At 50.4% G+C, this 24,506-nt stretch overlaps 8 protein-coding genes across 8 annotated transcripts; 4 read left to right on the top strand and 4 right to left on the bottom strand.

Moving 5' to 3' along the window:
* Positions 1–2,023: 2,023 nt before the first annotated feature.
* BDV59DRAFT_178240 (Alpha/Beta hydrolase protein) lies at positions 2,024–3,600 on the top strand. The gene is made up of 2 exons (XM_073689738.1): positions 2,024–3,385; positions 3,437–3,600. The coding sequence occupies exon 1, from the start codon at positions 2,107–2,109 to the stop codon at positions 3,340–3,342; it is 1,236 nt and encodes a 411-aa protein (XP_073547767.1). The 5' UTR covers positions 2,024–2,106; the 3' UTR covers positions 3,343–3,385; positions 3,437–3,600.
* Positions 3,601–4,631: 1,031 nt separating this feature from the next.
* BDV59DRAFT_178239 (uncharacterized protein) lies at positions 4,632–5,636 on the bottom strand. Its single transcript, XM_073689737.1, has 3 exons — positions 5,469–5,636; positions 5,112–5,412; positions 4,632–5,026 (listed from the first exon to the last, which is right to left on the bottom strand). The coding sequence occupies exons 1-3, from the start codon at positions 5,493–5,495 to the stop codon at positions 4,644–4,646; spliced, it is 711 nt and encodes a 236-aa protein (XP_073547766.1). The 5' UTR covers positions 5,496–5,636; the 3' UTR covers positions 4,632–4,643.
* Positions 5,637–5,769: 133 nt separating this feature from the next.
* On the top strand, positions 5,770–7,392 carry BDV59DRAFT_178237 (UbiE/COQ5 family methyltransferase). The gene is made up of 5 exons (XM_073689736.1): positions 5,770–6,222; positions 6,281–6,385; positions 6,439–6,781; positions 6,827–6,970; positions 7,024–7,392. The coding sequence occupies exons 1-5, from the start codon at positions 6,025–6,027 to the stop codon at positions 7,053–7,055; spliced, it is 822 nt and encodes a 273-aa protein (XP_073547765.1). The 5' UTR covers positions 5,770–6,024; the 3' UTR covers positions 7,056–7,392.
* Positions 7,393–8,255: 863 nt separating this feature from the next.
* Positions 8,256–9,515, bottom strand: BDV59DRAFT_201994 (lipase family protein; the record flags this gene model as incomplete). Its single annotated transcript, XM_073693937.1, has 3 exons — positions 8,256–9,168; positions 9,219–9,336; positions 9,383–9,515. 3 exons carry the CDS (start codon positions 9,513–9,515, stop codon positions 8,256–8,258), a joined length of 1,164 nt encoding a protein of 387 aa, XP_073547764.1.
* A 739-nt stretch (positions 9,516–10,254) lies between these two features.
* Positions 10,255–13,421, top strand: BDV59DRAFT_201993 (cytochrome P450; the record flags this gene model as incomplete). Its single annotated transcript, XM_073693936.1, has 4 exons — positions 10,255–10,692; positions 10,744–11,221; positions 11,274–11,374; positions 12,183–13,421. The coding sequence occupies 4 exons, from the start codon at positions 10,255–10,257 to the stop codon at positions 13,419–13,421; spliced, it is 2,256 nt and encodes a 751-aa protein (XP_073547763.1).
* Positions 13,422–13,798: 377 nt separating this feature from the next.
* BDV59DRAFT_193238 (MFS general substrate transporter) lies at positions 13,799–18,111 on the bottom strand (the record flags this gene model as incomplete). Its single annotated transcript, XM_073692191.1, has 5 exons — positions 13,799–14,552; positions 14,604–14,850; positions 16,411–17,369; positions 17,419–17,665; positions 17,730–18,111. The coding sequence occupies 5 exons, from the start codon at positions 18,109–18,111 to the stop codon at positions 13,799–13,801; spliced, it is 2,589 nt and encodes an 862-aa protein (XP_073547762.1).
* Positions 18,112–18,729: 618 nt separating this feature from the next.
* Positions 18,730–20,593, bottom strand: BDV59DRAFT_193237 (MFS transporter; the record flags this gene model as incomplete). Its single annotated transcript, XM_073692190.1, has 5 exons — positions 18,730–18,834; positions 18,911–18,979; positions 19,041–19,819; positions 19,884–20,313; positions 20,414–20,593. 5 exons carry the CDS (start codon positions 20,591–20,593, stop codon positions 18,730–18,732), a joined length of 1,563 nt encoding a protein of 520 aa, XP_073547761.1.
* Positions 20,594–22,395: 1,802 nt separating this feature from the next.
* Positions 22,396–23,900, top strand: BDV59DRAFT_207881 (secretory lipase-domain-containing protein; the record flags this gene model as incomplete). Its single annotated transcript, XM_073695089.1, has 2 exons — positions 22,396–23,705; positions 23,858–23,900. The coding sequence occupies 2 exons, from the start codon at positions 22,396–22,398 to the stop codon at positions 23,898–23,900; spliced, it is 1,353 nt and encodes a 450-aa protein (XP_073547760.1).
* Between the last annotated feature and the right edge of the window lie 606 nt (positions 23,901–24,506).

The raw sequence follows: 24,506 nt of genomic DNA, 5'->3' as shown, positions 1-24,506 counted from the left end.
GTTTTTTATATAATGTAACTATAACTGTAACAAAGCGTTAGAAGTCTTTTAAGTAGCGAAATTTATTAGGCACAAATATTGCTAATTATAATAGCTCTAGTAAAGGTGTGGAAAGTATACCTCCGTTACGCTTTTAAGCTTATTAAGTAACTGAAATCTCATTCTTTTTGTTTTCTTATCTTGTCTCGTGTATATATAGATAACTACTCTCTTATTTCTTGTATTTTAATCTCTTCGTTAACTATAGGTAGAAAATCCTTTTAATACGGTAAAGATGCCTGTAAAAAGCGCCGTAAGCATTACCTTACTTCTAGGTATATTTTACGAGCTCACGAGGAAGAAATCTATATTAGAGGTAAAAAATACCTATCTTAACGAAACTAAGAACCTATAGCGCTAGGGTGTCACCCTATAGACGGAGTAAGTGACCTCCCGGTAAGCTGGAAACTAGGCTTATTCTAATTACATTTATTAGGTACCTTATAGAAGAGAATTACGAAGCACCTAGTTATATTCTTAAGATTAGTATTTCTGCTCTAGATATTGGGCGTATTAAATATTTTATTTATTAGTATATATCTCTGCTAAGAACTAGAGGAGACTTAGCATAAGTAAAAAGCTTATAGTAAGAACCACCTGCGTATTTACCGAGAGAATTACTTTTAGGTTTAAAGAAGTTACGGTGAGTAAAATCCCGGTTAAAGACCGAAGCGAGATATACAATGCCTAACTTTAGAATTACCTAAATTTAGAGGATGCCTAAATATAGGAGGCCCTAAATGTAGGTGGATGCTTCAAGTCTACATGCGGAACAGGTCAGAGTGATCAAGAACCGATGTGTCTTGTTTGGATAGAGAAACCATGGCTGACAGCATATGTCGGCTATTAGCTGGTAATTGTGAGTACAAGTAGACAGAAGAGAATGTATTCAGTCCTAGCATATGCCATAGCTAGACATATGCTAGAGGAAAGCACGAGTGCTAGGATCTCAAGTGCCAAGCATGTGCACGCTGGTGGGGCTGATAAAGGCTATTTTTGCTAGCGCTGGTCCGGGTGATCTTAGCGCTCCGCCATGCACCATCCAATACCGCAATCATCCAATATTGTAGCCCACCGCACATTGTAATCATCCAATATTGTAATCTGAGGGCCTCAGAATCTAAGACAATCATTAATCAAATGCTTGGCGATACTTTTCATCACAGTAGGGCACTTCCCACGGATTCAAGGTCGATTTCTACAACCGGACCACTCCCAGGAACTTCATACATTATTCTCAAGAATGCTTGTCGCCGTCTCAGGAATGCCATCTTAGTTCTTAAGACGCAATTGGTCAAATCTTCTAACTTTATACAGCTAGTATATTAGCATTAGGGCTTAGGAATAAAATCTCAGGAGGGTATTCCATAGAATGCCATCACATAACTTATTGTGGCCTGCCAATTGCACACATAATCTCAGATGGATGTTCAATGTTGCCATCCATACAAGGCTCCCCGCCATATAAAGCGGGAATCAAGCTAGGCCAAAAGAGGTTGCTGACAATAGCGGATATATCATCCGCCAACGGCGAGTCTCCATTCACTAGTCGGTGGAGGTGGCTGTTGATGACAGTGACGGAAGTGATGACAGTAAGCAGGCATCCACTTATAGTATCCAGAAATGAATGTGGTTCGCATGTATATATCAGCTGATTTGTGTTACGTAGGTGTTGAGGCTGTGTACATGCTCGCGAATGTAGGAGATTAAAGAGTTCGCAGTAACTTACGTACGTACGGTGGGTGATTGAAAGCGTCAGGATGCTTACTATGCAGAGCTCTTCGGTGGCGCAAGTAAGCTCTTAGATGCAACAAGGCTAGGTCGCTTTGGGAATCCATTGCGCGCTTCTGGTGGGGTGCGCTAACATGGTGCCAGGCTGAAGGGGCTCGTACAGGCAGAGATCAAATAACTGTATCCGAGTCAGCCGCACTCGGCTATCGTTCCGACATGGCGATCGATTGTGCTTTGATATAATTATATAAATATTGGGTTGGCATACTCTGCCAGACTCTCCCACCAGCCATATATATGCACCTACAATACACGGCTTAATGTGGGCCAGCAAAAATGCTTGAATATGCGGATCCGAACGCAGTCCCTAATGATTGGCGCACTAGACAGCCAGGCTGCGCCATTTGGTGCATCATTGCAATACCTCGTGTCATCCTGTTAATCATATTTTATGGCCTCCTCTACATCTTCAGTCCTCTACGCCCAAACACCCAGTGGACCTACACACAGGCTCTTCGGACACAGCTCATCAAAACCGCCTTTATCATCATCAGAGAAGTCGGCTTCACCCAATCGCTGACACTGGAAGCCGGGGACACGGGTAATAAATGGGTGACTATCAACCCGGCTGCGGCGAGTGCATACCGTGGACCATTTGCCAGCAACCAGAATGTTAAACCGGAGGTCATTGGAGGGACTTGGTATCCGGATGTACCACCATCGCCAAAACGGCAGTCAGACGGCTGCGACAACGACGATGATAACAGTGTGGTCGTTTTGTCTTTCCATTCTGGATCATTCCTGTGGCTCACAGGACGGCCAGAAGATTCCGGGGATGTTGCTGAAATGACCAATGAAGCACTGGGTCCCGGTACGCGCTCATTCTGGCCTCAATATCGGCTTGTAGGGGACAAGAAAACCCTGACCGGCTACCCAGCACCCATGCAAGATGCAATTACGGCGTATATATATCTCGTCAAAGACCTCGGCATCTCCCCGCGCCGCATCGTTCTCGCCGGCGATTCTTCTGGTGCGACCGCCGCACTGGCTCTCGTGCGCTACTTAGGACTATTCAACACGCTCGCCCCGCCGCAGAACGCAGATGTCGAAGCAGGTTTTGATCTTGCCAGCCTCCCACTGCCCCGGGCATGCCTTATGTTCTCGCCATCGCTCGAGTACTGCCTGGAAGGTGACAAATCCGCCATCCTACGAAACCGAAATTGCAAAACGGACTATGTCGACGCGCCGCTGATGGCGTGGGGAGCAACAGCTATTGCGCCGCCGGAAATTGTGCGACTGGATGATCCATATCTGTCACCGGCGCTGTATCCGTTTGCGACGCCTGTGGCGCTATTTGTGCAGGCAGGAGGCGCCGAGGTGCTTTGTGATAGTGTCAGGGGTGCTGTGGAGCGGTATCGCGCGATACCGGGGAATGTGATTGAGCATTTGGAGGTGCCAGATACGCCGCATGATGTGTATGCTGTTGGGAGGCATCTGGGGTGGAAGAAAGAACAGGGGGAGATTATTCATGCGGCGGCGAGCTTTGTGAGAAGGCATTTTCGATCTACATGAAGCGTTGCATTGTAAGTACACTTTATATATATATATTGAAGTGGTGAGTGTCTAAGTTCAAAGTATCTAGTATATTTACCACTGACCTGTGTAGCCCACACCGTAGCAGCGCAATGGCTGGAGTTGTGGCACTCGAGTGGTCTGGAACTTTAAATGGCTATCCAATGGATTTGATATTGGATCATGGGATACCGTACTGAGCTCGGAAAGCATGAATATGGATATTGTCAACGGGCTTATGGCATGCGTTGAGTCGAACATTGTGCAAAAGTATAGCCGTACTAGACGAGTAGATTCGCTAACTATACAAATCGGAGCTCTTATCTCGGTGTAATCTGGCATTAATGCCGACACCTTTGGGGCGCTATCACTTAATGGGAATAGGGCATCATCACGAAAGCCAGAGAAGTCATTAAACTGGTCGATGCATGGACTAAATACCAAAGCCTAATAAGACTCGAAACCTTGGTAATGGGAATCCATAGCTTGAATCAAACTTGAAGACTGAATAACTTGGTTGACGTGATTGGACCCCTGTACACGAGACCACCTGTTGAATACTCTGAGGCTTTTCATGAGTCTTGTTATACCGCATAATCTAATATGGCCAAAGACTCTGAGGCGCCCTATGATATGAATGCTATCATCTGAGCTAGTTAGCAGTCTTCTGGACCTCTGCCTTAAGACTGAGCCGGGGATAGCACCGAGCCAGCATGGTTTCCTTACAAGTATCCTCGCAGATTGGGCTGATAAATGGGAGCCGGTACTTGAGAAAATCGATAACAATAAGGTTGGTGTACTCGGCAGGGCAGTCGCATGTCTGGGCCAACCTCAATAGCGCTGTAGGAAGCAACCGACTAGAGAGCAGGACTACAATGTAGGGACCGACTGGAGAGTAAAAACCGACCAGAGAGAAGAAAACTAAACTGCCCTTTCCTTCCCTTCTTCCGAGTGCGTGCATATAGGCCCTTAACATCAGGCAGACTTCTTTCCCCGCCATCTGGGAGCCGATAAGGCCCCCGAATTCCATCTGGCGTAGCGAGAAGTTCCCCAGACACCGAGCTAATTATATGGAAGAGGGCCGTTTCTTTTTCATTTATTCCGGCCTCAAGTGGAGTTTCATGGACAGTCCTTCGATCCTCTCCCGCTACTTGCAAGGGCGTGTTTTAAGAATCCAACATTTTAGTCTTATGTTATATTCCCTGGCGCGTGCTCGTAAAATAAAAGCCCACTCCAAGAAACAAAGACCTGGGTTAGTTTCCTGCAGCGTAGGTGATTCTATTCTCCTAGTCCAGCCGTCATTACATAATCTCAGCAAGAACAGCAAACAAGACCTGATTATCAACTCTGCAGCCCTCCCATTGGAACCGCGCGCTCCTATATCCGCACCGAAGGCGCATATCAAGCTCCAATATACTTAGGTTCTTCGCATTGCAATTCATGACCAGCTCCAGGGCCACTGCGCACACAGTCGTGTCTTCGTATTTGTCTTTTGATACCTCCGTTCTCAAGTTGGTTCGTGGTACATGCTTCTCTGGTAGAAATGAGGACCCAGGAACCGGCTCGACATCTGGTGCAATTGGGAGGTAGCTGGTATCCATGGGGGAATCTTTAAATTTCTCGGCAGAATAAGACTCGGATGAATAGAAGCGGAGTTGGGAAATTTCTCCTGGACCTGTGTCCCCTGTTGGTCCCATTAAATATCCAAAGCGTCAGATATGATGCGTGGGCTTCAAAAATGATGATAGTAGGAGATATAGCGACCGTACCTAAGCTGGGTCTGTCCTCAGAAGGAACCGGATCACTGCATATATTTTCCAAGACGTTGTTCTCGTTCTCTATTTGTCTGCTAGGCCTGGGGAAATTGTAGTTGACTCCCCAGAGATCGAGTAAAGCCGTTAGCCTTTCGTTTTCTTGGCGAAGGTCATCCGTAATAGATTGCAGTCTGGTGATCTCATGAGAAGTAGTATCCTCGATGGATACAAGTCTTCGCTCCAGCTCCGCTACATAGTCGCGTTTTCGCTGTCTGCAGCGCCGCTGGTTGTTACGGACGCGGGTAAGATCCTCAGCCTAGCTGAAGTTAGATATCGCGTACTAATATGATATAAATACGGGGATTGCCATGCTTTGGTTTTTTGTTTATTGCGTGGCATTTGGCTGAACGTAGTGCAGAATCAAGCCCCCCGACGTTCAATCCGTTCAAAATACTCACAAAGGTACTATTAGCAACTAATCGTCGCTATATAACCTTACGTTAGTATTAAAGGTTTTTATAGCAGCTGCGTTGTATAAATGGTACTTCTCGAAGTCGCGAGGGGGACAGTAGCTTTATAATGGATCGGCCGCATAACTAGCTTGGTTGGAGCTAACTGCTATTGGTGAAAAGTCCTTGGGTCGCGGGGAAATCCGCTCTGAAAGTGGTGACATACCACTTTCCCAAATTGATGACATACCACGTATAACACAGGCCACCAATTACAACCAGGAGCAAAGCTGTCACATGGGTCATGACAGGCCAAATGTTAGGACGAAGAACTATCGATTGCTACCTTCGTATGTGGCTATAAAGACAGTGGAATGCCCCCCGTCCGCATCCAGACATCCTGCTCATCCTGCTCATCCCACACCCGGAAACCTCCCTTCAAGAGTTTATAATTTACTGTGCTGTTGTTCTTCCGCAATATGACCGGATATACCTACAATCTTGTCCAGTCCCGTTACGGTGATATCGCTGAGCAGAGTGTCAACACCCAGCAGAGCAAAGAAGAGAATATCGCCAGGGCATTCGGCTACAGTGCGGAAGACCTTAGCTCGCTGCCAGAGAAGACTAATCTCGGCTTAAGCTGTGGAAATCCTGTTGGTTTCGCTAACGTGAAAGAGGTTTGGCTTTCCTACCTGGTGCCACGACGGCAACGACTAGTTTCTAACCTTCCGGTAGGGCGAAACGGTCCTTGACCTTGGCAGCGGCAGCGGCATTGATGTCCTTCTGGCAGCTCAGAAAGTTGGCTCCAGTGGACAGGCCATCGGCGTTGACATGACGAAAGTGAGCGCTCCAAGGCCTTCTCCCTGTAGAGGCGGGACTGATGGTAGATAAAGAGTATGATCGATCTCGCCGAAAAAAATATCCAAAAGGCAGGACTGTCCAATGCAAAAATCATCGAAGCAAATATCAACTCCATACCGCTGCCGGACTCCAGCGTTGATTGCATTATCAGCAACTGTGTTATCAACCTGGTACCGGCTACAGACAAAGCGGCTGTTTTTAAAGAGATCGCTCGACTCCTGAAGCCCGGTGGAAGAGTAGCAATCAGCGATATCCTGGCTAGAAAGCCGCTCCCGGATAACGTTACCAAAAACATGGCGCTTTATGTTGGGTGTGTTGCTGGTGCTAGTCAGATTGGAAAGTATGAGGAATATCTCGGGCAGGCCGGATTCGAAGGTATATACACAGCAATAAGGGGAGCCTTATGTACTAATTCAGTAGTAGGTGTGTTTATTGTAGATACGAAGTCGGACCTTAACCTCTATAAGGAGTCTTCGTATTTACCTCAGAGCTCGTGCTGTGGCGGTGGATGCGCGGCGGAGACTACAAATGTCATAGCGGAGTTGGATTTTAATGAGTGGGTTGGTGAGTCATTGCCCACTATCCTGGCTTAAATAAGTTATTGACCGTTTGTCCAGGTTCTTTTCAGATCTATGCCATCAAAGCCTAAATAACTTAACTCCGGCCGTCTTCTATGTGAGATGTACAACCAAAAACAGTGCTAGAAGAGAGCGGTCCCTTTAAGTGTATGACACAGATAAGCCTTGCACAATCGTTTAACAATGAGGGAGTAGAATATCGGGGAGATGAGATCATCCAGGATCAACCCAATACACTGTCGTTTCATCCTTCATCTAGGAGCTGAAAATTGTCCAAGTTTCTTACCATGCAGTTGGAGTCCGACTGACACTCTAGTTCCGAACGCACATCCCGCGCATTAGAATAGATAGTTCCGCATAGACTTGATGATCCCAGCAGCGGTATCGCATGCAGTGGACTGCCCCGAGCTCTGGATGTTACTGGTTGGATGCAATTTAGAACTACCGCGAGTAAGTGAGTCAATAAGACCACGCTGCTCCATGTCAGATATTCTGTCTTCTGACAAATCGATCTGTTGATTGATAGATGGGTTTGACTGTGTTGGAGTACTCCCCGTGCCCACGATCTTATCCGACGGGCTTTTGCATTCCATATCTAAAAGTGGAGGGCAACCATTGCTCACTGTAATTGAATTTGGAGATTTCCTTGTGTGTGATCGCGCTTCTAGAATAGCTCCTGACCGAAATGTTGGGAGAGCAATGTTCGTTATCTTGGATTATTCGATATATAAAGTCTAACGCTAATAATATTCTAACTTCTGTTTCTCGTCTAAATATCCTACTTTTTTTTAAAAAAAAAATAGATAAATCCGTATAGATACTTGCTATCTTTAGTATAATTAATTATCTCACTCGTATACTGTACCTCGAGAGTAAGATATCTTAGCCTATTATCTGCCGCTCAGAGATACCGATCTTCACCTCCCAAGACAAATCACGAGATCACCGTATAATGAATGCAATTGTCGGCAGTACGAATGGGGTTATCTCCTTTGATGACCCGAGACCTTCCTACGGGATGTCACCGTTCAGAAGAGCCATCAAATTTCGTTCTTAGGCTATATCAGTAGAGACAGACGTCCCTGGAACTAAACGTTCTGTGCAGAAATTCTCACGATGGGGATCCGATGATTGATCATTGATTTGTAAGAGGTGTCAGATATATCTAATATATTCTCGCTTATCCAGTGCCATGGGCACTGAAGAATCGGGGATTCTACCAGGACATCATTGGGTTACTTGAAGAAGTTGAAATACTATGTGCAGCGTCGTTACTTCGTCCTTTTCGATAAAGCCAGCTCATATATCCGTCGCGCATACAAATCCATCATATGCATCAATGGATCCCCGAACACCACCTGTCTTAACGTCGTATCACTCGTCACGCACGCTTCCATCCCGAACTGCCCATGCCGCAGGACAACCACCAGTCCCGCAACTGACAACGTGGCTGCCGGCACCCGCCACACGACCGGCCGCCCGCGGAGTCTTAGCCTCGCCTCTCGTCGCGTGGGCCCCGCAGCAGACGCTGGCGCCGGCGCCGGCGCTACATACAGATTCATCAACGACGTTACGTATCCCTTGTCAGCGCGGGGGACCGGATCTCCCTCGTTCACGAACGAGAAGAAAATGGCGTCCCTCGCTCCGGCGGCATACAGAGGTCGGAGGGTGATGGGCGGAGCACCGAAGGTGACGCAGTGGACGCGACGGAAGAAGCCGTGGAGGTGGGTGAGGTCGGAGTGGGATGTGGTCGATCGCATGTGAGCGTAGAGTAGGGCGGCAACGGCACCGCCGGCGGAGTGGCCGGTGAAGAGGAGCGAGTAGGAGGCCCGGCTGGGGCTCTCTGTGAGCAGGGTGCGGAGCCGGGCGGCAACAGAGGCGGTCATTTTTTGGGCCACTGAGAGAAATCCGGCGTGCACGAGGTTTAGCGGATCGTCGAGGAAGTTGGAGGGACTGCGCGGCGAGGTCCTCATGTTCACGGTCCAGTCGCGGAAGGTTTGCGTACCGCGGATGGAGATGATGATGGTGTGTATGTCGTCGATTGCGTGGGTTTTGATCAGAGTAGCCTTGGTGCCGTGGCGGGTCTTGGGGGTTATGTAGGCGGCGTCTGCGGCTGCGGGCTTACTGTAGACGTCGAGAGAGTGCTGGGCGGCGAGGTGTATGAGTGTGTAGGTTTGGGGGTGGCTGTTGCTGTTAGAGCGGCCCTGAATTGGTTGAAACTTTTGTTTGCATACATCTGTAATGGGGGTAGATAAGGCGGCAGGCGGGCGTTCTGGTATAGATACACTTTGGAGAAGAAGCCGAGAGCTGGGGTGATTGATTTCTCGGCCTCGGGGCGTGGATATGCCATGACTACTATGTGAGCCCGCATCGTGATGAAAGAAGTATATCGACTTACTCATGTCGTCCCTTGGCGTGCATCGGCCCTCGTCCATGGCGGTGATCACATCATCGAGCTTCTTCAACACCACGCCGTACACATTGACACTGGACGACAGACACTCCCGCAACTGTGACTCCAGCTCGCTCATAGTGACGTTTGCCTTTTCGACGGTTTGGGATACCATCCCGGACAGATCTGTACATGACTGCCATGGCATAGACTTTGGGGATTTACCCCGGGGATACGGTCTGGGGTGTTGAGGCTGGGCATATTTGGATGATAGCTGGATTGTCGATGCAGTCTGATGAATGTAAGGCAATGCAGATTGTAGCGAGAATGATGATTTTGATGCTGGAGGCGTTGAATATGGCGGACCAGATTGTGTAAATGTTCCTTTGCGTGGATGTTCCCTTCGAAACAACGCCATGTCGAGAACTTACCAGTGCTATCAACAGACGGAATCAGGATTACAGGAGAATGAAGTTGCTGCAGGTACTCAGCTGAGTCGGATTCAAGCATTCGTCTTATGCCGCTGCCTGTCGCTGATAGGCAGATTGACTGCACTGCCTCCTTCACGTGGTGGCAAGTAAACCATACCAGCCATGGAGATCTATACTTGTTTAAGCGGAAGTATACTCGAGTACTATCCAGACAGCTTAGGATGTCCTGTAAGTAAGCACTAAAAACAGTTAATCTATAGGCAGCGTTCCGAGGTCTTTTTTGCCGACGCTTGCATTTCGCCGTTGACCGAAGCCAATGATGTATCATATAGTTCGGAACATGCAACATTCCGTCACCACTAGAGTGGCTTATCGTGAGCCTCTATCTGTAGCTATAAAGGTGACATCTGCTCTTTGGGCTTTCCTGGGTCATGCTAAACCTCGGAGATGTCTCCCCTTTCCTTTTTGAAATCGGTAGGGCTAGTGTTATGTGCACTACAGACCACCTTTGCTCAGCCCCATCTCGACTCAAGCTACCGCATCGACGTTCATTCACACCCAATCCCGAATGTCTGGCTGGATGCTTTGAAGGAAGCTGAATATCCTGTGGTCAATGGCTCCTTGATCGTTGAAGGGTTTTCCGTGCCCCGGTGGTCGCTTTCCGGACATCTCGAGAACATGGACGAATACGGACTAAACTATTCGATTTTAAGTATCACAGCCCCGGGAGTGAGTTTTTTGGCATCAAAGCCAAAGAAAGCACGGAGACTTGCTCGGGAACTAAATGATATATTACACGACTATGTCCAAGCCTACCCAACAAGACTGGGGGCATTGTGTCTGCTTCCTCTTCCCAGCGTGAAGGATGCGCTAATTGAGATTGACGTATGTTCGATATTGCTATCCTTGTAGAGTTACTCTGACCAAAACCTGCAGTACTGCCTGGATAAGCTCGGATTCGATGGTATTGGTTTATATACCAATTTCAATGGCCTGTATCTGGGGGACGCAAAACTCGACCCAGTGTTTGAAGCTTTGAACAAGCGCAATGCTACGGTTTTCGTTCATCCCACAACCCCCGGATGTCAGGGAGCAACACTGGGATACGGAGGCCCTTTGACCGAATATCCTTTCGACAGCGTCCGTGCAATGGAAAATATGCTTCTGACGGGACAACGGCTCAGGTTTCCGACCGTGACAATGATATTCCCTCATGGGGGTGGTGCAATGCCGTATCTTGCTGGTCGTATCGCTGGCGTCGCTAGCCTCGAGGACTTGGGGGCGTTAGATGCTTCACAAACCATTGCTCAGCTAAGGGGCTATTATTTTGATACAGCATCAGCCTATTCGGCCATTCAGCTACAGGCTTTGAAATCCTTCAGTGGGGTAGGACATATAGTTACTGGTACCGACTGTAAGTAAGGAGATATACAAGGGAGCTGTGGACATGCTGACCGCTTGAACAGTTCCTTACGTGCCGGTCAATCAGGCGAAGCCCGGTCTTGCTTCTATTCAATCAAACGGCGGCTTTACAGAGTCAGAGATGGCACAAATCAGCAATGGGAATGTACTATCAATTTTCCCCCGGATAAGGGACAAGCTCCTCCATCTTAGTCTGCGAATTGACCTCAATGGCTAGATAATAATCACTTTGCAGGAAGTGGCCGAATCTCGTGTCCATTCCCTAGCCAGTCACCAGAAATATTTGTGGACTATGCAATTTTCTTCTAAGAGCGTAAATTGTAGTGCCTTTCGTGGAAAGAGAATGGCATGAGAGAGCCTCGAATGCACGGATCTCTTTACCTGTCATCCCCTCATCTATAGCTTCGCCAATTAATATCCGACACGCGGTAGGGATAAAGTGCCCTCTGCAAATAAGCCAGCATTCCCCGCACAAATGAGAACGACAACTTATATATCTTGCTCCTCATCTATCATACACCTTGTGGATGCACCATTTCTGCGACAATTTGGCATCTTCTCAACCCCAATCACCCGTCTCTATTTCATGATTCTTCGAGACATACCTCCGCCATGTTCTCAAACGTAAACCTCGCTCTTTTGTTCTTATGTGCCTACGTATTTCGTCTAATCAACAATCGGTTCAGAACCGGCCTCCGTGATATACCTGGACCTGGGCCTGCCAAGTACACGCGTCTATGGAAGCTGTACAGCGTATGGAAGGGCAGTCACCACATGACTGAAATCGACCTTCATCGACGATATGGACCACTAGTCCGAATTGGTCCGAAGCACGTTTCTGTTGGCGATCCCGCTGCCATCAGCGTGATATATGGTCTGAACCAAGGCTTTACAAAGGCAACCAAGCAACATTCCTTCCGGTGATGTGGCAAAACACTGACTAGACCCCGCAGACAGGTTTCTATCCCATCCAGTCGATCTCCTGGGACAAAAAACCGCAGATGAACCTATTCTCCACTCGGGACGAGGCCTTCCATCGCAGCCAAAAGCGCCCCGTAGCAAATGCATACAGCATGACCTCTCTGCTGGAGCTGGAGGATGCGGTGGATTCGTGCACCCGCATCTTCATGGATCAACTGCGTACCTTCGCCAATCGCAAGGCTTCCGCTGACCTTGGAACTTGGCTGCAATACTACGCCTTTGATGTAGTTGGAGAGATGACCTTTGCCAAAAAGCTCGGCTTCCTCGAAGAAGGACGCGACGTGGATGACATGATGAAAACGATCCAGGGCATCTTGGGCTACGCAAGTCTCTGCGGTCAGGTGCCAGATGCGCATCCATTTCTACTGGGCAACCCGCTTTTCCCGATCTTCATCCCCAGTATGGAGTCGTGGAATCAAGTACTCCAATTCACCTTGAAGGCAATCAACTCGCGTGTTTCTTTGGGCGCTGAGGATATCAAGGAACACGGCAAGGAAACCGGAAAAGACATGCTCTCACGATGGCTGGCGATTCACCGCTCCGACCCTGACAAAATCTCCAAGCGGGATATCATCGTGCACACATCAACAAATGTCTTCGCTGGCTCGGATACTACGGCAATCGCCCTCCGCGCCATATTTTACCTTCTAATGCGCCATCCGTCCGTCATGGCCAAGGTACGGGATGAGATTGATAGTGCCAATGTGCAGAACAAGCTGAGTGACCCTATTTCGTACCGCGAATCAGTGGCGCACCTCCCATATCTAGCTGCTGTCTTCAAGGAGGCAATGCGTCTTCATCCCTCCGTTGGGTTAATCCTCGAACGACAAGTCCCCCACGGGGGCGTCTCAATCCTAGGAAACCATATCCCTGGCGGTACGGTGGTCGGGATCAATGCATGGGTTCTGCATCGGAACCCGGATATTTACCCTGATCCTGATGCGTTCACTCCGGAGCGTTGGTTGACAAGCTCCCCTTCGGAGCTGAAAGCGATGGAGCAGAGCTTCTTCAATTTTGGTGCTGGCTCGCGGACCTGCATTGGAAAGAACATCTCGCTCATGGAAATGCACAAGATCGTACCGCAAATCCTGCGGGAGTTTGACGTTCGGTTGCATTCCCCCGAAAAGGAGTGGAAGACCCAGAACGTTTGGTTTGTTCAACAAGAAGGCTTGATATGTGATTTGGCACCAAGGCGTGGGGATAGAGATTGATCAATTCTTGGACCATTCCCAGAAAATCATTACATGTGAAGTCACGGAAAGATCTAAGAAGTTCGGCTTGTGGGGAGGACAATTGTCTGCCAGATCAAAGGATAACGCTGGAAGAATTGGCTCTACTGCCAAATCCCATAGAGCTGGGGTTGTTCATAGATTTGTCCTACATGAGGATAGTCATGGGAGTAGAGAGAAGCTCAGAGCATTGTCGATTCGACCTTTACAGATTGGTGCATGATCGGGCTTGCACGGCTAGCAATCTTTCATATTGACAATCATTCAGGGTATTATATCATAATGTCTCCCTATACACCCATCAGTAAATACAAACGAGGTATAAATCATCACCTCCCTTCGAATTCGACAAAAACTCGCTACCATGTCTGCCGAGTTCTTTCCCACGACCGGACAAACGTCTTCTTCACCTTCACGCCCACATCGACGCGCTTAACTTTCCCACCAGCCAAATAAGCCAACGAATCGGCAACTTTGTCCAATAGCGCCTTCTCGCTCGGGGTGATCACCTCCTCGGATGCGGACGACGTATCGGTCTGGTCGCTTTCCAGAATATCCAAGAGATTGGTATCATAGGTTGATCGGCGAGTTGGAGGTTTCGCAGGGCCATTATCCTGCCCAACGACCACCACCTTTCCCACGCGGATCCGCATCCAGTGCGACCAGTTGCTCATCAGGGCCCAACTGAAGCTCAGATATGACCGGGGCAACGGGGTAACGATATCGACGGGAGTGTACCGCAGGCTAAAGGGGAAGATCCGGGTCCCGGGAAGCGCGCTGAGAAGACATGGGCTGAGCGGGAGGACGCCGCTGCCGTTGGTGGTGGTACACTCGGGGAAGGTGACAATGATGCGGTTGGGGTATTTCCGAGTCAAGGTGGCCAGTTCCACCAGCTGGGCGCCCGCGGGTGGGCTTATTTGCGGGGCAGAGAAGGCGCGGAGGATTGCCTGCAAGAGAGAAATATGTTCGACCTTGCGCGTATTCGGGTACGATGCGGTGAAGATCGTGTCGAAGATCCAGGCGAGATAAATGGCGTCTATCGGGGAGGTGAACGAGCAGGCGATGACGTCTCCGGGACCGGGCATGCGATCCTTGTTCTCTTTGAACAGCTGTCTGAGAGAGAAACATCAATGGGTGTCCGCAAATGACATCAGGGAAACATACCCTTTCCTTACTCCATCCACATTTATGTCACTCCAGACAATAGTGGAAGTGGCCAGGATCAGCGTAAGCCAGGCCTTTTTGAAGTAAAAGAAGTAGGAGCCGATCGGCAGCCACTCTGCTACCAGGAAATAGCCGACACATAGGAAGATGAGAATCGGAAGGCGGAAACAGAAGAGGAATATGTTGACAGGAAGCCAAAGACCGTGGGACGGGGATGGGATCGGAATGAAGGGACTGATGCCCGTTCCTGTACGCAAAGGTTAGTTTATACAGCTCCTCAAGAGAGTAATAAACCTACCGCGATCCCGGAATTGGGTGTACTTCTCCATATCGGCGAGGGGGTAGAGGTAGGATCAGCGAACTCGACAAGTGGCCATCGCCGAGGACTCGGGAGTTCGCGAAAGCTTGGGCGTGGCCGATCAAGGCGATACTGACAAAGAGATCAGTTCAGCGCAGTCCGGGGCCCTCGGCTGAGGTCGAGAGTCAACGAGGAAGAGAGAGAGGAGAGAAGAAATCGCGGAAATGCGGAAATGCGGGAGAAGGAAGAAAGAAATAATGATGATCGAAGCGAACTTCACATGCCAGCCCGGTCACATGTCCCGCCGCTTTGGGTCTAGTCCCCCGTGACTTTGTATAAACCAGCGAGGTCATTCGTGACGGTCTACTACACCATCTTTCTATATCCAAGCCATAGATCTGCTAGATGATGGAATATTCCCGATTAAGACAAGTTTTTGTTCGGCTCCACGCAAGGAACACCGTCGGGCACCCCATGCGGATTAGCCCCCACCCGAAGTATAAAAGTAATGGCTATATCAGTATCATCAGTTCCCCCAAATTCATTTTTTCACACCCTCATTATGTCTCCCCCCACTCAAAACATCTATGACAACAACCAATTCTTCCAGTCCTATGCGACCCTTCCCCGCTCCAAGGAGGGTCTCTCCGGTGCCAAAGAATGGCCCTTACTACGGGAAATGGTCCTTGGCAAAGAGAGGAGTATTGAAGGGTACAGCGTCCTGGATCTAGGATGCGGATATGGCTGGTTTGCCCGTTGGGCCCGTGATGCTGGAGCCACCTCCATACGGGCTGTTGATGTTTCCAGGAACATGATCCAACGAGCCCGGGCATTCGATGACGACCTCGGCAATTCTGCTGCAGGACCGGTCTCCATTTCATACGAGATAGCGGACATTGAAACTATCACGCTGAACAACGGGTCGACTCTATATGACATCGTGTATAGCTCTTTGACGTTCCATTACATTTCTGACTTTGCGAGACTGCTCCGTCAGATCCGGTCTTGTATCAAAGAAAGGGGAAGGCTAGTCTTTTCCGTTGAACATCCCATCTGTACCGCACCAGTCGACCCGGAGCCAGCATTTCATCGATTTCCCGGGGATACAAGAGACGGCGTGGGAGGGATGTTCTGGCCACTCAACTCGTATGATGAGGAAGGGCCGCGATATACCAGCTGGCTTGGGGTGGAGAAAGTACAAAAGTACCATCGGACATTGGGATCGTATCTTACACTGTTACGAGACAACGGATTCGTATTGACGACGCTGAGAGAGTGGACAATTTCGAGTGCGGATGCTGCGAAGCAGCCCGAATATGCTGCGGAGAAACATCGACCATACTTCTTGCTGATTGCTGCGGAAGCCGTATAGAAGGAATTTACGGTTCTTTGAAGAATATTGTATGTATAAGCAAATATATACAAGAACTTCACCCGTTCGCTAATAGGTCTCTTCTCGGTTTGCATCGTCCGCTGAGGGAGGCAACCGGAACATCCAGATGGCCGCACCAACTAGGGTGAAAGCCGTACTGGTCATCATCCACGCAAGTCCAATCCACACGCCGCCCAGCTCCAGACCGATCTGGAAAACGGCGGTGATGGCCAGGCTGGCGATAACGTTGCCAACGGACTGCAGCACCTCGATGATCGTAAACAGCCGGGCGGTCTCCTCGCGCTCGACCAGTGTTGTGATCAACGACCTGGTGAGGTATACGAAGCCCGAGCCCGCAGTCTGGATCAATAGACTGGGGACCAACGTAGCGATGGAAGGGGACAATCCGATGCCCAAGGTCCCTAACGCGAGGAATATGATGCTCACGCGGGCGAGCTGCAGGTCCTTCTTATTCGTTTTCATCGTGCGCAGGAGGTACCGCGAGATGGCGGGGAGAACGATCAAGAACAGCGGAATGGTCAAGGCTGGTTTGAATGACATGAGGAAATTGGCCTCTGCGAGGGACCAGTCGTATCGCACTGATATGTACTGTATCAGGAACCAAGAAGATCCGCGGCTGAGGCGGTAGACAAGAAAGGCTGTGAGGAGCAGCGTGATGCGCTTGTTCTTGACGATGAAGGAGTAGGGCGACAAGTAAGTGTGAGCCTGCGACTTGAGTTTGGTGAGAATCGAATGTTTTGATGTGAGTGGATTGGACTTGGTATCGTCGTCATCTGAGCTACCAGCATCACTTAGATCGTCCCCGTCGTATTCTTTGCTGAGAGTCCGTTTACGGCCATCACTGGTGATAGATAGCCGGGACATCTCGAGGTTCGTGCCTTTTTCCGACTGTTGGGCCGGGAAGGCATGCATTGTCTCGGGCAGAGTCAGGGCACCCAGCATGCCCACAAAGACGACGACCCATCCGACTATCAGTGGGATCCACGGGTCAAAGTCCATCAGCCAGGAACTTGCGGCGGTGGAGGCGAAATCAGCACCCATGCTGGCGACTCCGAATTTGAAAAACATCGACGCTCTGACAACCATCAGCTGGGGTGTTCCACCATCACCATGGCTTGACGTACCTTTCCTCTTCAGTGGTGACATCCGACATCATGGTCCAAATGATGGCAAAAGCCACGACAGGACCACCACCAAACAACCATGCCAAACATGAGATCCATACAGCTCGCAGAGGAAACACATCCGAGTACCACATGACGACGAACATGATGATAGTGTTCAGGGTGAAGCCGGGGATGCTAAGACACAATGTCGGTTTGCGGCCGCGACGATCCGCAAGCAGGCCGTAGGGAATGGCCATAAAGATACCTGGAGAGGCAAGGGTGAGCCGGTCTCCTTGGGATGTGGAGGAGGCATTGGATATAAAACATACTTAACAGGCCATCAAAGAACTCCATATACCCCTTCACTGCGGCTAGTTCAGTCTGCACCTCCTTGATCTTGCAGAGACTCTCCTCCACCTCACCATTGGCCCCGATCTGGCGAGGATCATTCTCCGCAAAGTACTCCCGACACGCAATGGACTCGTAGATGCGAGTCATGGGGCCGCCAGCCATGACGGCCCCGACTTCCACGGCGAGAATCATGGTGAACAATGTCACCATCAGGCGGAAACGGAGTTTCGGGTCGATGAGTCTGGGTGTCTCCGCACCCTGCTTCTCATCATCGTGGTGCTTGGGATCCCGATGGCTGCTTTCGGCGGAGGGAAGAAACGGGGCATCTTCCCGGTCGAAGTCGTTGGGTTCAGGGGGCATGGCTGCAATACACCATTGCCTTGGGTAGAGCGACGGGGATGTAGAGCACTCTATCTGAAAGGTTTTACATATGGGCGGGGGCAACTGTAGGATGTGGTAGGATATGAGAGGGGGAGAAAAAGGGAGACGACGTTGGATGGGAGACCTAACGGACTGCTCGGAAGGCCAGAAAAGGACAGTCCGTGAGGATAAAATGGATCCACCCCACAGCCCAGTGGTTTGAAGATTGCCTAGTGTAAGAGAGAGAGTCAGGAATAGAACTGCCAAAAGCTGATCCCAGAGAGGCGGTGTTTCTCCCCCGTTTTTCCCGTCTACCTGGCATTATCCCATATTATTGATCAGCCATGGCATCATGCGTCTACTAATTCGACCATCATCCTGCTAGTAAATTAAATAGTTTCGACAGAATCCGAGCTCCTCCATCTATTGGTCCAAAAATGAAAAAGCCACCCCGGATGCATCTTACGTCATCAGAAAGCCTCCCCTCTGATTGGTGGTGCACGGGGGTTCGCGCGTTCTGCTGTTCACATCTGCCAATCAGCGACTGCGGCACGATGGGGCCATTCAGGGGCATCTGATGTGTCCGACAGCGCTGATTGGCCCTTCCAAATCAGGAAATCAACTGCTTCGTCGTCCAAATGGCTCAAACGGGAAAACTGCCGCGATAATCGCCATCACGATGTAGAGTGCCGCACAGATATAGATCGGAACGGATGTTGTGGCCTTTTCGATCAGTCTCGGCAGAGGGATGAAATGGCAGACGACTTACATCGGCGGCATCCCCTACCACCGCGCTCACAATACCCATCACCCGGTTTAGCGCTATGGCAACACCATTGCCAGTGCCGCGATGGGCCGAAGGCAGTACCTGATCGGTGAGTTAGCTTCGATGTGTGCGAGCAAAGGGAGACGTCCCAGGGCAGGCATACCTCTGGCGTGTACGCATACAATGTCCCGTAGTACACGTTCAGACAGAAGTTGATCGTACACGTAAACCCGACATTCTGGCTCGCGGTGCGCACCTGCGTATAGCAAAAGAAGAACACCATCGTCACCAATGCCCCGATAATCATGGTACCTCGACGGCCCCAGAACCAGCGGCTGCGGCACATAAACCCGGCCAGCACCGGACCCCAGATACTGCACATGTTCGCGATCGCGTAATTGCGCCACGTTATGTACGGGCTACTCTCTCCGAACTGGGCTCCGCGAGACTCCAGATACACCGGAAGGAACACATGGAACAGCGGGTAGGCCAGGCCGATTAAGAGCCATGAGAGCCACACCAGAGTCGTCGACAACGCAATCTTCCGTGTGGCATATAACCCCTTGAAATGGAAGCCTACCTCGCGCAGAGAGACTAGTCGTTGGGTCAGTCCCATGGCGCTCGAGTCCCGCGCGGTCGTCACTCCGCAAGCCTGAAGCCGCTCCAACGTGAGGCTAAAGGGCCGATCGTGCCGAGTGGCGATCTTCTCCAGAACGCGGACCAATTTTTCGTCCTTTCCTTCCCCCAGGAGGAATTTGGGGGTCTCTTCTAGTCGCACAACGGTCACGCGTAGGATGGACAGAACAAACACAAACGCACCAGAAGCATACAAGACGTAGCGCCAGCCTTGGTTATTCTCCCGCGTGCAGGGACCGTCTTCCGGACATGAGAAATTCGGAATGAACGCCCAAGCAAACAGACCGGCAATGAGCTGGCCGACTCCTAGGTCGCGAGACAGGTCAGCGGAAGTTTGACGTATGCCACATAGCAAGTGAATGTATCTTACCCCACCAGGCCGCCATGAGGGTCAACAGCCACTGGTCCTTGCTGGGAAGATATTCGAGAAAGACAGTAGTATCCAATGCCAAGTTTCCGCCTGCCCCAAATGCACTCAGACAGATGAAGAGGCCTAGGACAATCCAGTTCGGTGCTGCGCCGGCGACGATCGTGAAGACGCTTGAGATGAACAAGGAAATATTGAAGGCGAATCGTCGGCCGATAATATCGGCGGAAAACCCCCAAAACAGAGCACCGACCAGCATGCCAACGTACACGGCAATCGTCAACCCCGTTTCGTAACTGGGTTGAAACTCCTTGACAGCCTGGCCGGCGACGATGGACTGGAGCAGCAGAATGAGCGAGTCGACGGCATATCCGAATCCATTAAGGAAGAACAGCTTCCACTGGTGGCGGGTAAATCCGATCTCATCGATGGTCTAGAGAATCGTGGATTTTAATTCCCTTCTCACAATAGCAATTTATGGGGAGGAAGGCCAGATCCCACACCAATCATGACGGTGGTATCATATCACTCACGTCGTTGACGAGGGCCATTTTGGCGGTTAGGACTGTGTCCACCTTCTCCCCATGGAGAAGATCGTCCAGCCCATGGTCGATCAAATTCTCCTCCGATGGCAAGCTCGTGGTAGTTCTAGTCTGGGCATCTTCGTTGGCCTTTGCAAGAGTTGAGGCTCCCGCGAATTGTTCAGGATCCATGTCTGTCGCAAGATCGAAAGCTATCGTGTAGCTGCATGTGAGATCGAGAGGGGAGGTGAGGGGAACTGCAGTATTTTAAGAGCAGCGCATAACACAACGAAAATAAAATTAGCGTAGTACGTCTTTCCGGGTTCCCAGTATACTACATCTCATTTGCCGAGGGGCCAGTGCCATTTCCAGTCCTTCTTCTCACGTCTTGCGGCCAAGCTAGCTAAAAGGCGCACATGGTGTTGTTGCTGCCATTACAATTGGACAAAAGTAAGTACGACGTCAACGGTGCAGTGATCGTCCCGGGTAATATCCATCTCAAGGCGTAGCGCCCGATAACACTCCTGTCTAGCACACGTTTAGTGCGGGAGTGGGGTGATAAAGCTGTCGGCTTGGTTTTTCTGACGTCGCAGTGAGCATGGGCGACTGGTGTTAAATCTTGCCAAATCGAAAGTAATATGACGGGGGTCAATGCATTCCAGGCCTCACGTGTAGACGCGAAGCATCGGGGAGTTAGGGCTAAATCGGTCACTTGACCCCGCCATCATGCCCCTATTTCATGATGCCGTATTCAAGTTGAGCTTGTTCTTGCCCCACACTAACACGCAGTGTTACACTTGTTGGGTTATCTGATCTAGATGAATTCATCTGGTTCGAGGTTCCATAATTCATGGTTAAGGCCCGCCCTTGCTTAAATTCGTCCATGTTTTGCCCCTAGCGTCTGCCCTTAAAACGCGACAGGTTCGAGAAAGATAGACCTTATCGATAGGCACCAAACCTCATAGAATGTGTCCCTATCGCTTGATATGATAGTTCCACCCCGACAGTAGAAAGAAAGCATGTCCTGTCCCAGAGTAGCGAAAAGCGTCGACCCTAACACCAGCCACCACATAGACTCCACCAGTCGGAGCCCCAAGCCATCATGGATTTCACCATTAAGATCCGCCCGTGTCCAATGGAGGGCCGCGCTCGCTGAGGTCAGGAACCAGGCCCAAGCTGAAAATGTCAAGAAAGCTTCTTCAGATCAAACTTTAATTTTTCTCCTAAGATCCATCTCATAATATTCCGGACAAGGTGGGGATTACTCGCGAACACCCCACTGACCCACCTTTTTTCAGCTACAAACAAGCTGCTCTCCATAACATCTCTCGGCTGAAACTGTATCCAGACATAGAACGTAATCGCGCGGCATGGCATGTAGGCATGTCCATGTCCATTAGCATGTCCTTTTCCTGCAAAATGCATGCTCCATATCAAGCTGACACCGTATGCAGCAAACAACACCCAAAATCACATTCAACATCGGGAATGGAAAAGAATCCAGCCTCATGCCGAGGCTGCAAGTGGATCGAAGATGACGATCATCGCCTTGCTCTGCGGGGCTTCTTCATCGCTTCCCCATGGCGCCAGGGTTTTACCCCGGAATGCACCCTACTCCACCAATCCTGACTCGCGGTGAATCCTGGTCGCTGTTGAGTCCCATGATGTTCGGATCCTAGTCGATCTCTATAGAAACGAAAATCCAAACAGGAAACTGAAGTACGTATAGTAGCCAATCCGCTGCTCCAAACCGCAGCGTATACATCGTATCCCGTTTACTTCGAGTAGTCAAGCCGGGTCATCCGGATCAGCACCTGCATACTCCGGAGGAGAAAATATTTTGCTGACTAGTACGCCGTGTGGAAACCTCGGCAGCATGCGATTATCCACATAGTCTCGAAGTGTCGACCCATATTTATGGGCTCCCCAGGGCCCCCAGATTTGCCCTCCTGGCAAGCAGGAGTACCAATCTACCAACCCTAGGCCTTCCCAGCATGGTCGCCATATCCAGCTCTCCCGTGCGTCTGGCATTGGCCTTCTTGAGCCTAACTGGCTCCCTCGTCTCTGCTCTGCCCAAGGCAAGTTCGACGACCCGAGGCTTATTCCCCCAGGATCCCACCAACGATCCGTTCTACCAGCCTCCGGTAGGCTTCGAGAATGAAGCGCCAGGAACTATCCTACGCAATCGGAGCGTAGTGGCTTCTTTCTTCGGCTTGGTCCCAAACCCAGTAGAAGCACATCAGCTTCTTTACCGCACCACGGCCATCAATGGCTCCGCCATCAGCACCGTCACCACGATCTTCAAGCCATTGGGGGCCAAGACCGACCGCTTCGTCTCCTTCCACACGGCATACGATAGCTCCTCGATCAACTGCACCCCCAGCTACCAATACCAGCTGGGCACCCCACAGACCAGCCTCATCGCTTCCGTCGAGATGCTCATCATCGAGGCCTACCTCCTCATGGGCTACATCGTGGCATCTCCCGACTATGAAGGACCGGACGCGGCCTTCAGCCCCGGTCATCTCGAAGGTATGGGCGTGCTCGATGGCATGCGTGCCGTGTCCAGCTTCCACAGCACACTGGGTCTCGACAATGAGGACCCCATGATAGTAGGCGTAGGGTACTCCGGTGGCGCGATTGCCTCGGGATGGGCGGCCTCGCTGCAGGCTGGATATGCTCCGGAGCTTGACGTCAAGGGATGGGTGGCCGGAGGCACTCCGTCCAATCTCACAGGGACGCTGCTGCTGCTTGACGACAGCGCATTCAGCGGGTTCATCCCGGCCGCGATTGTCGGACTGTCCGCACCCAGTGCCTACGGTGCGCAGCTGGCTCCTGTGATTAACCGCATCATCACCGACGAGGGCCGCGAGAAGCTGGAGGCGGCCGCAACCCAGTGTGCCGTTGCGGACCTAGTCACTTTCTTCGAGCAGTCCCTTTTTGACACCAGCATTCAGACCCTCGGCCGGGGTATCCTGGACCAGCCGACCATCAAGCAGGTGTTGGAAGACAACGTGATGGGCGTGAAGAAAAGCGAAACCCCCATGGCTCCCATGTTCGTCTACCATGCGACAGGGGATGAAGTCATCCCCTACGCGGATGCCTCGACCACGGTTGACTCGTGGTGCAACAATGGGGTCGATGTCAAGTTCACCACGTTCGAGAGTGGCGGCCATGCGACCACTGAGGTTATCGCCCTGCCGAATGCAATTAAATTTGTGGAGGCGGCTTTTGAAGGCTCCACGGAAACCGGATGCTCGAGTGACACCGAGTTGGCTAACAAGCTGAACCCGCTCGCCCTTGGGTTGGATCTGGAGCCCATTCTGGTGCAGCTCATCGATGCCCTCAGCAAGATGGGCGACAGCGATGCGAATATCATGCAGGATATCAAGGTGTTGAAACAGACCGTATCCATTTCTTAATGGGCAAAATGGAATGATTTATACCGGTATATAGTGATCATGGTTCCTATCATATAGGTAGTACCTATTGGGCTTGAACCATAGGATAATGAGTATCAACGTCTTACATATTTACCGACTGGCTTCCTCCATGAATTTCGTAACGTCGTGCACTAGACAGTGGATTTACCTGAATTATCTCTGCCTTTTCTTCTATGTGGATCCACTCCCTGTTCCAAACAGGTTTCAATTTCACACATCTTACAATCATATAGGGGCTGTCAGGATAACAAAATACATACCTGACCCGCTGCATCTTACCTACATCCGTTCGCTTCCATGCCATTACCATATGCCCAGAACTGCATACTCGGTACCCTGTGGATAGGCCTCGGCCTCTAGTAAATCGATTTCTTAGTAGGCATCTTTTACGGTCCACGGTCTACCGGGTACCTCGACAACGCCAGGACGGCATGAGACTAGGACCTGGTGGCTTCGATACTATTGGTGTGGCTGGCTGGAATGGAAATATTTGCAGTTGGCCATTGAACGGTGTAACAGGCTGCTCCCTTGCTTGTCATGTCCCGTATAGCGAGTATATTCACGCCTGCAAGAGGAATGCTTATCAGACCAACGCGAACAGTGAACATATTCTTATCAAGAACACACTTTACGAACATCTAAGTGTAAAGACACAATATTTA

The sequence above is a fragment of the Aspergillus ambiguus genome (genome assembly GCF_047715705.1).
Source record: "Aspergillus ambiguus strain CBS 117.58 unplaced genomic scaffold BDV59scaffold_16, whole genome shotgun sequence".
Taxonomy (NCBI): Eukaryota; Fungi; Ascomycota; class Eurotiomycetes; order Eurotiales; family Aspergillaceae; genus Aspergillus; species Aspergillus ambiguus.
This window is presented reverse-complemented; position numbering and strand designations above follow the sequence as displayed.

Coding starts and splice junctions, on each gene's coding strand:
- BDV59DRAFT_178240 (XM_073689738.1), top strand. CDS start 2,107: ATGCTTGAATATGCGGATCCGAACGCAGTCCCTAATGATTGGCGCACT.
- BDV59DRAFT_178239 (XM_073689737.1), bottom strand. CDS start 5,495: ATGCCACGCAATAAACAAAAAACCAAA. Junction 5,413..5,468: donor GCAATAAACAAAAAACCAAA/GCATGGCAATCC, acceptor AACTTCAGCTAG/GCTGAGGATCTTACCCGCGT. Junction 5,027..5,111: donor TGAGGACAGACCCAGCTTAG/GTACGGTCGCTA, acceptor TGGGACCAACAG/GGGACACAGGTCCAGGAGAA.
- BDV59DRAFT_178237 (XM_073689736.1), top strand. CDS start 6,025: ATGACCGGATATACCTACAATCTTGTCCAGTCCCGTTACGGTGATATC. Junction 6,782..6,826: donor CGGGCAGGCCGGATTCGAAG/GTATATACACAG, acceptor CTAATTCAGTAG/TAGGTGTGTTTATTGTAGAT. Junction 6,971..7,023: donor GGATTTTAATGAGTGGGTTG/GTGAGTCATTGC, acceptor CCGTTTGTCCAG/GTTCTTTTCAGATCTATGCC.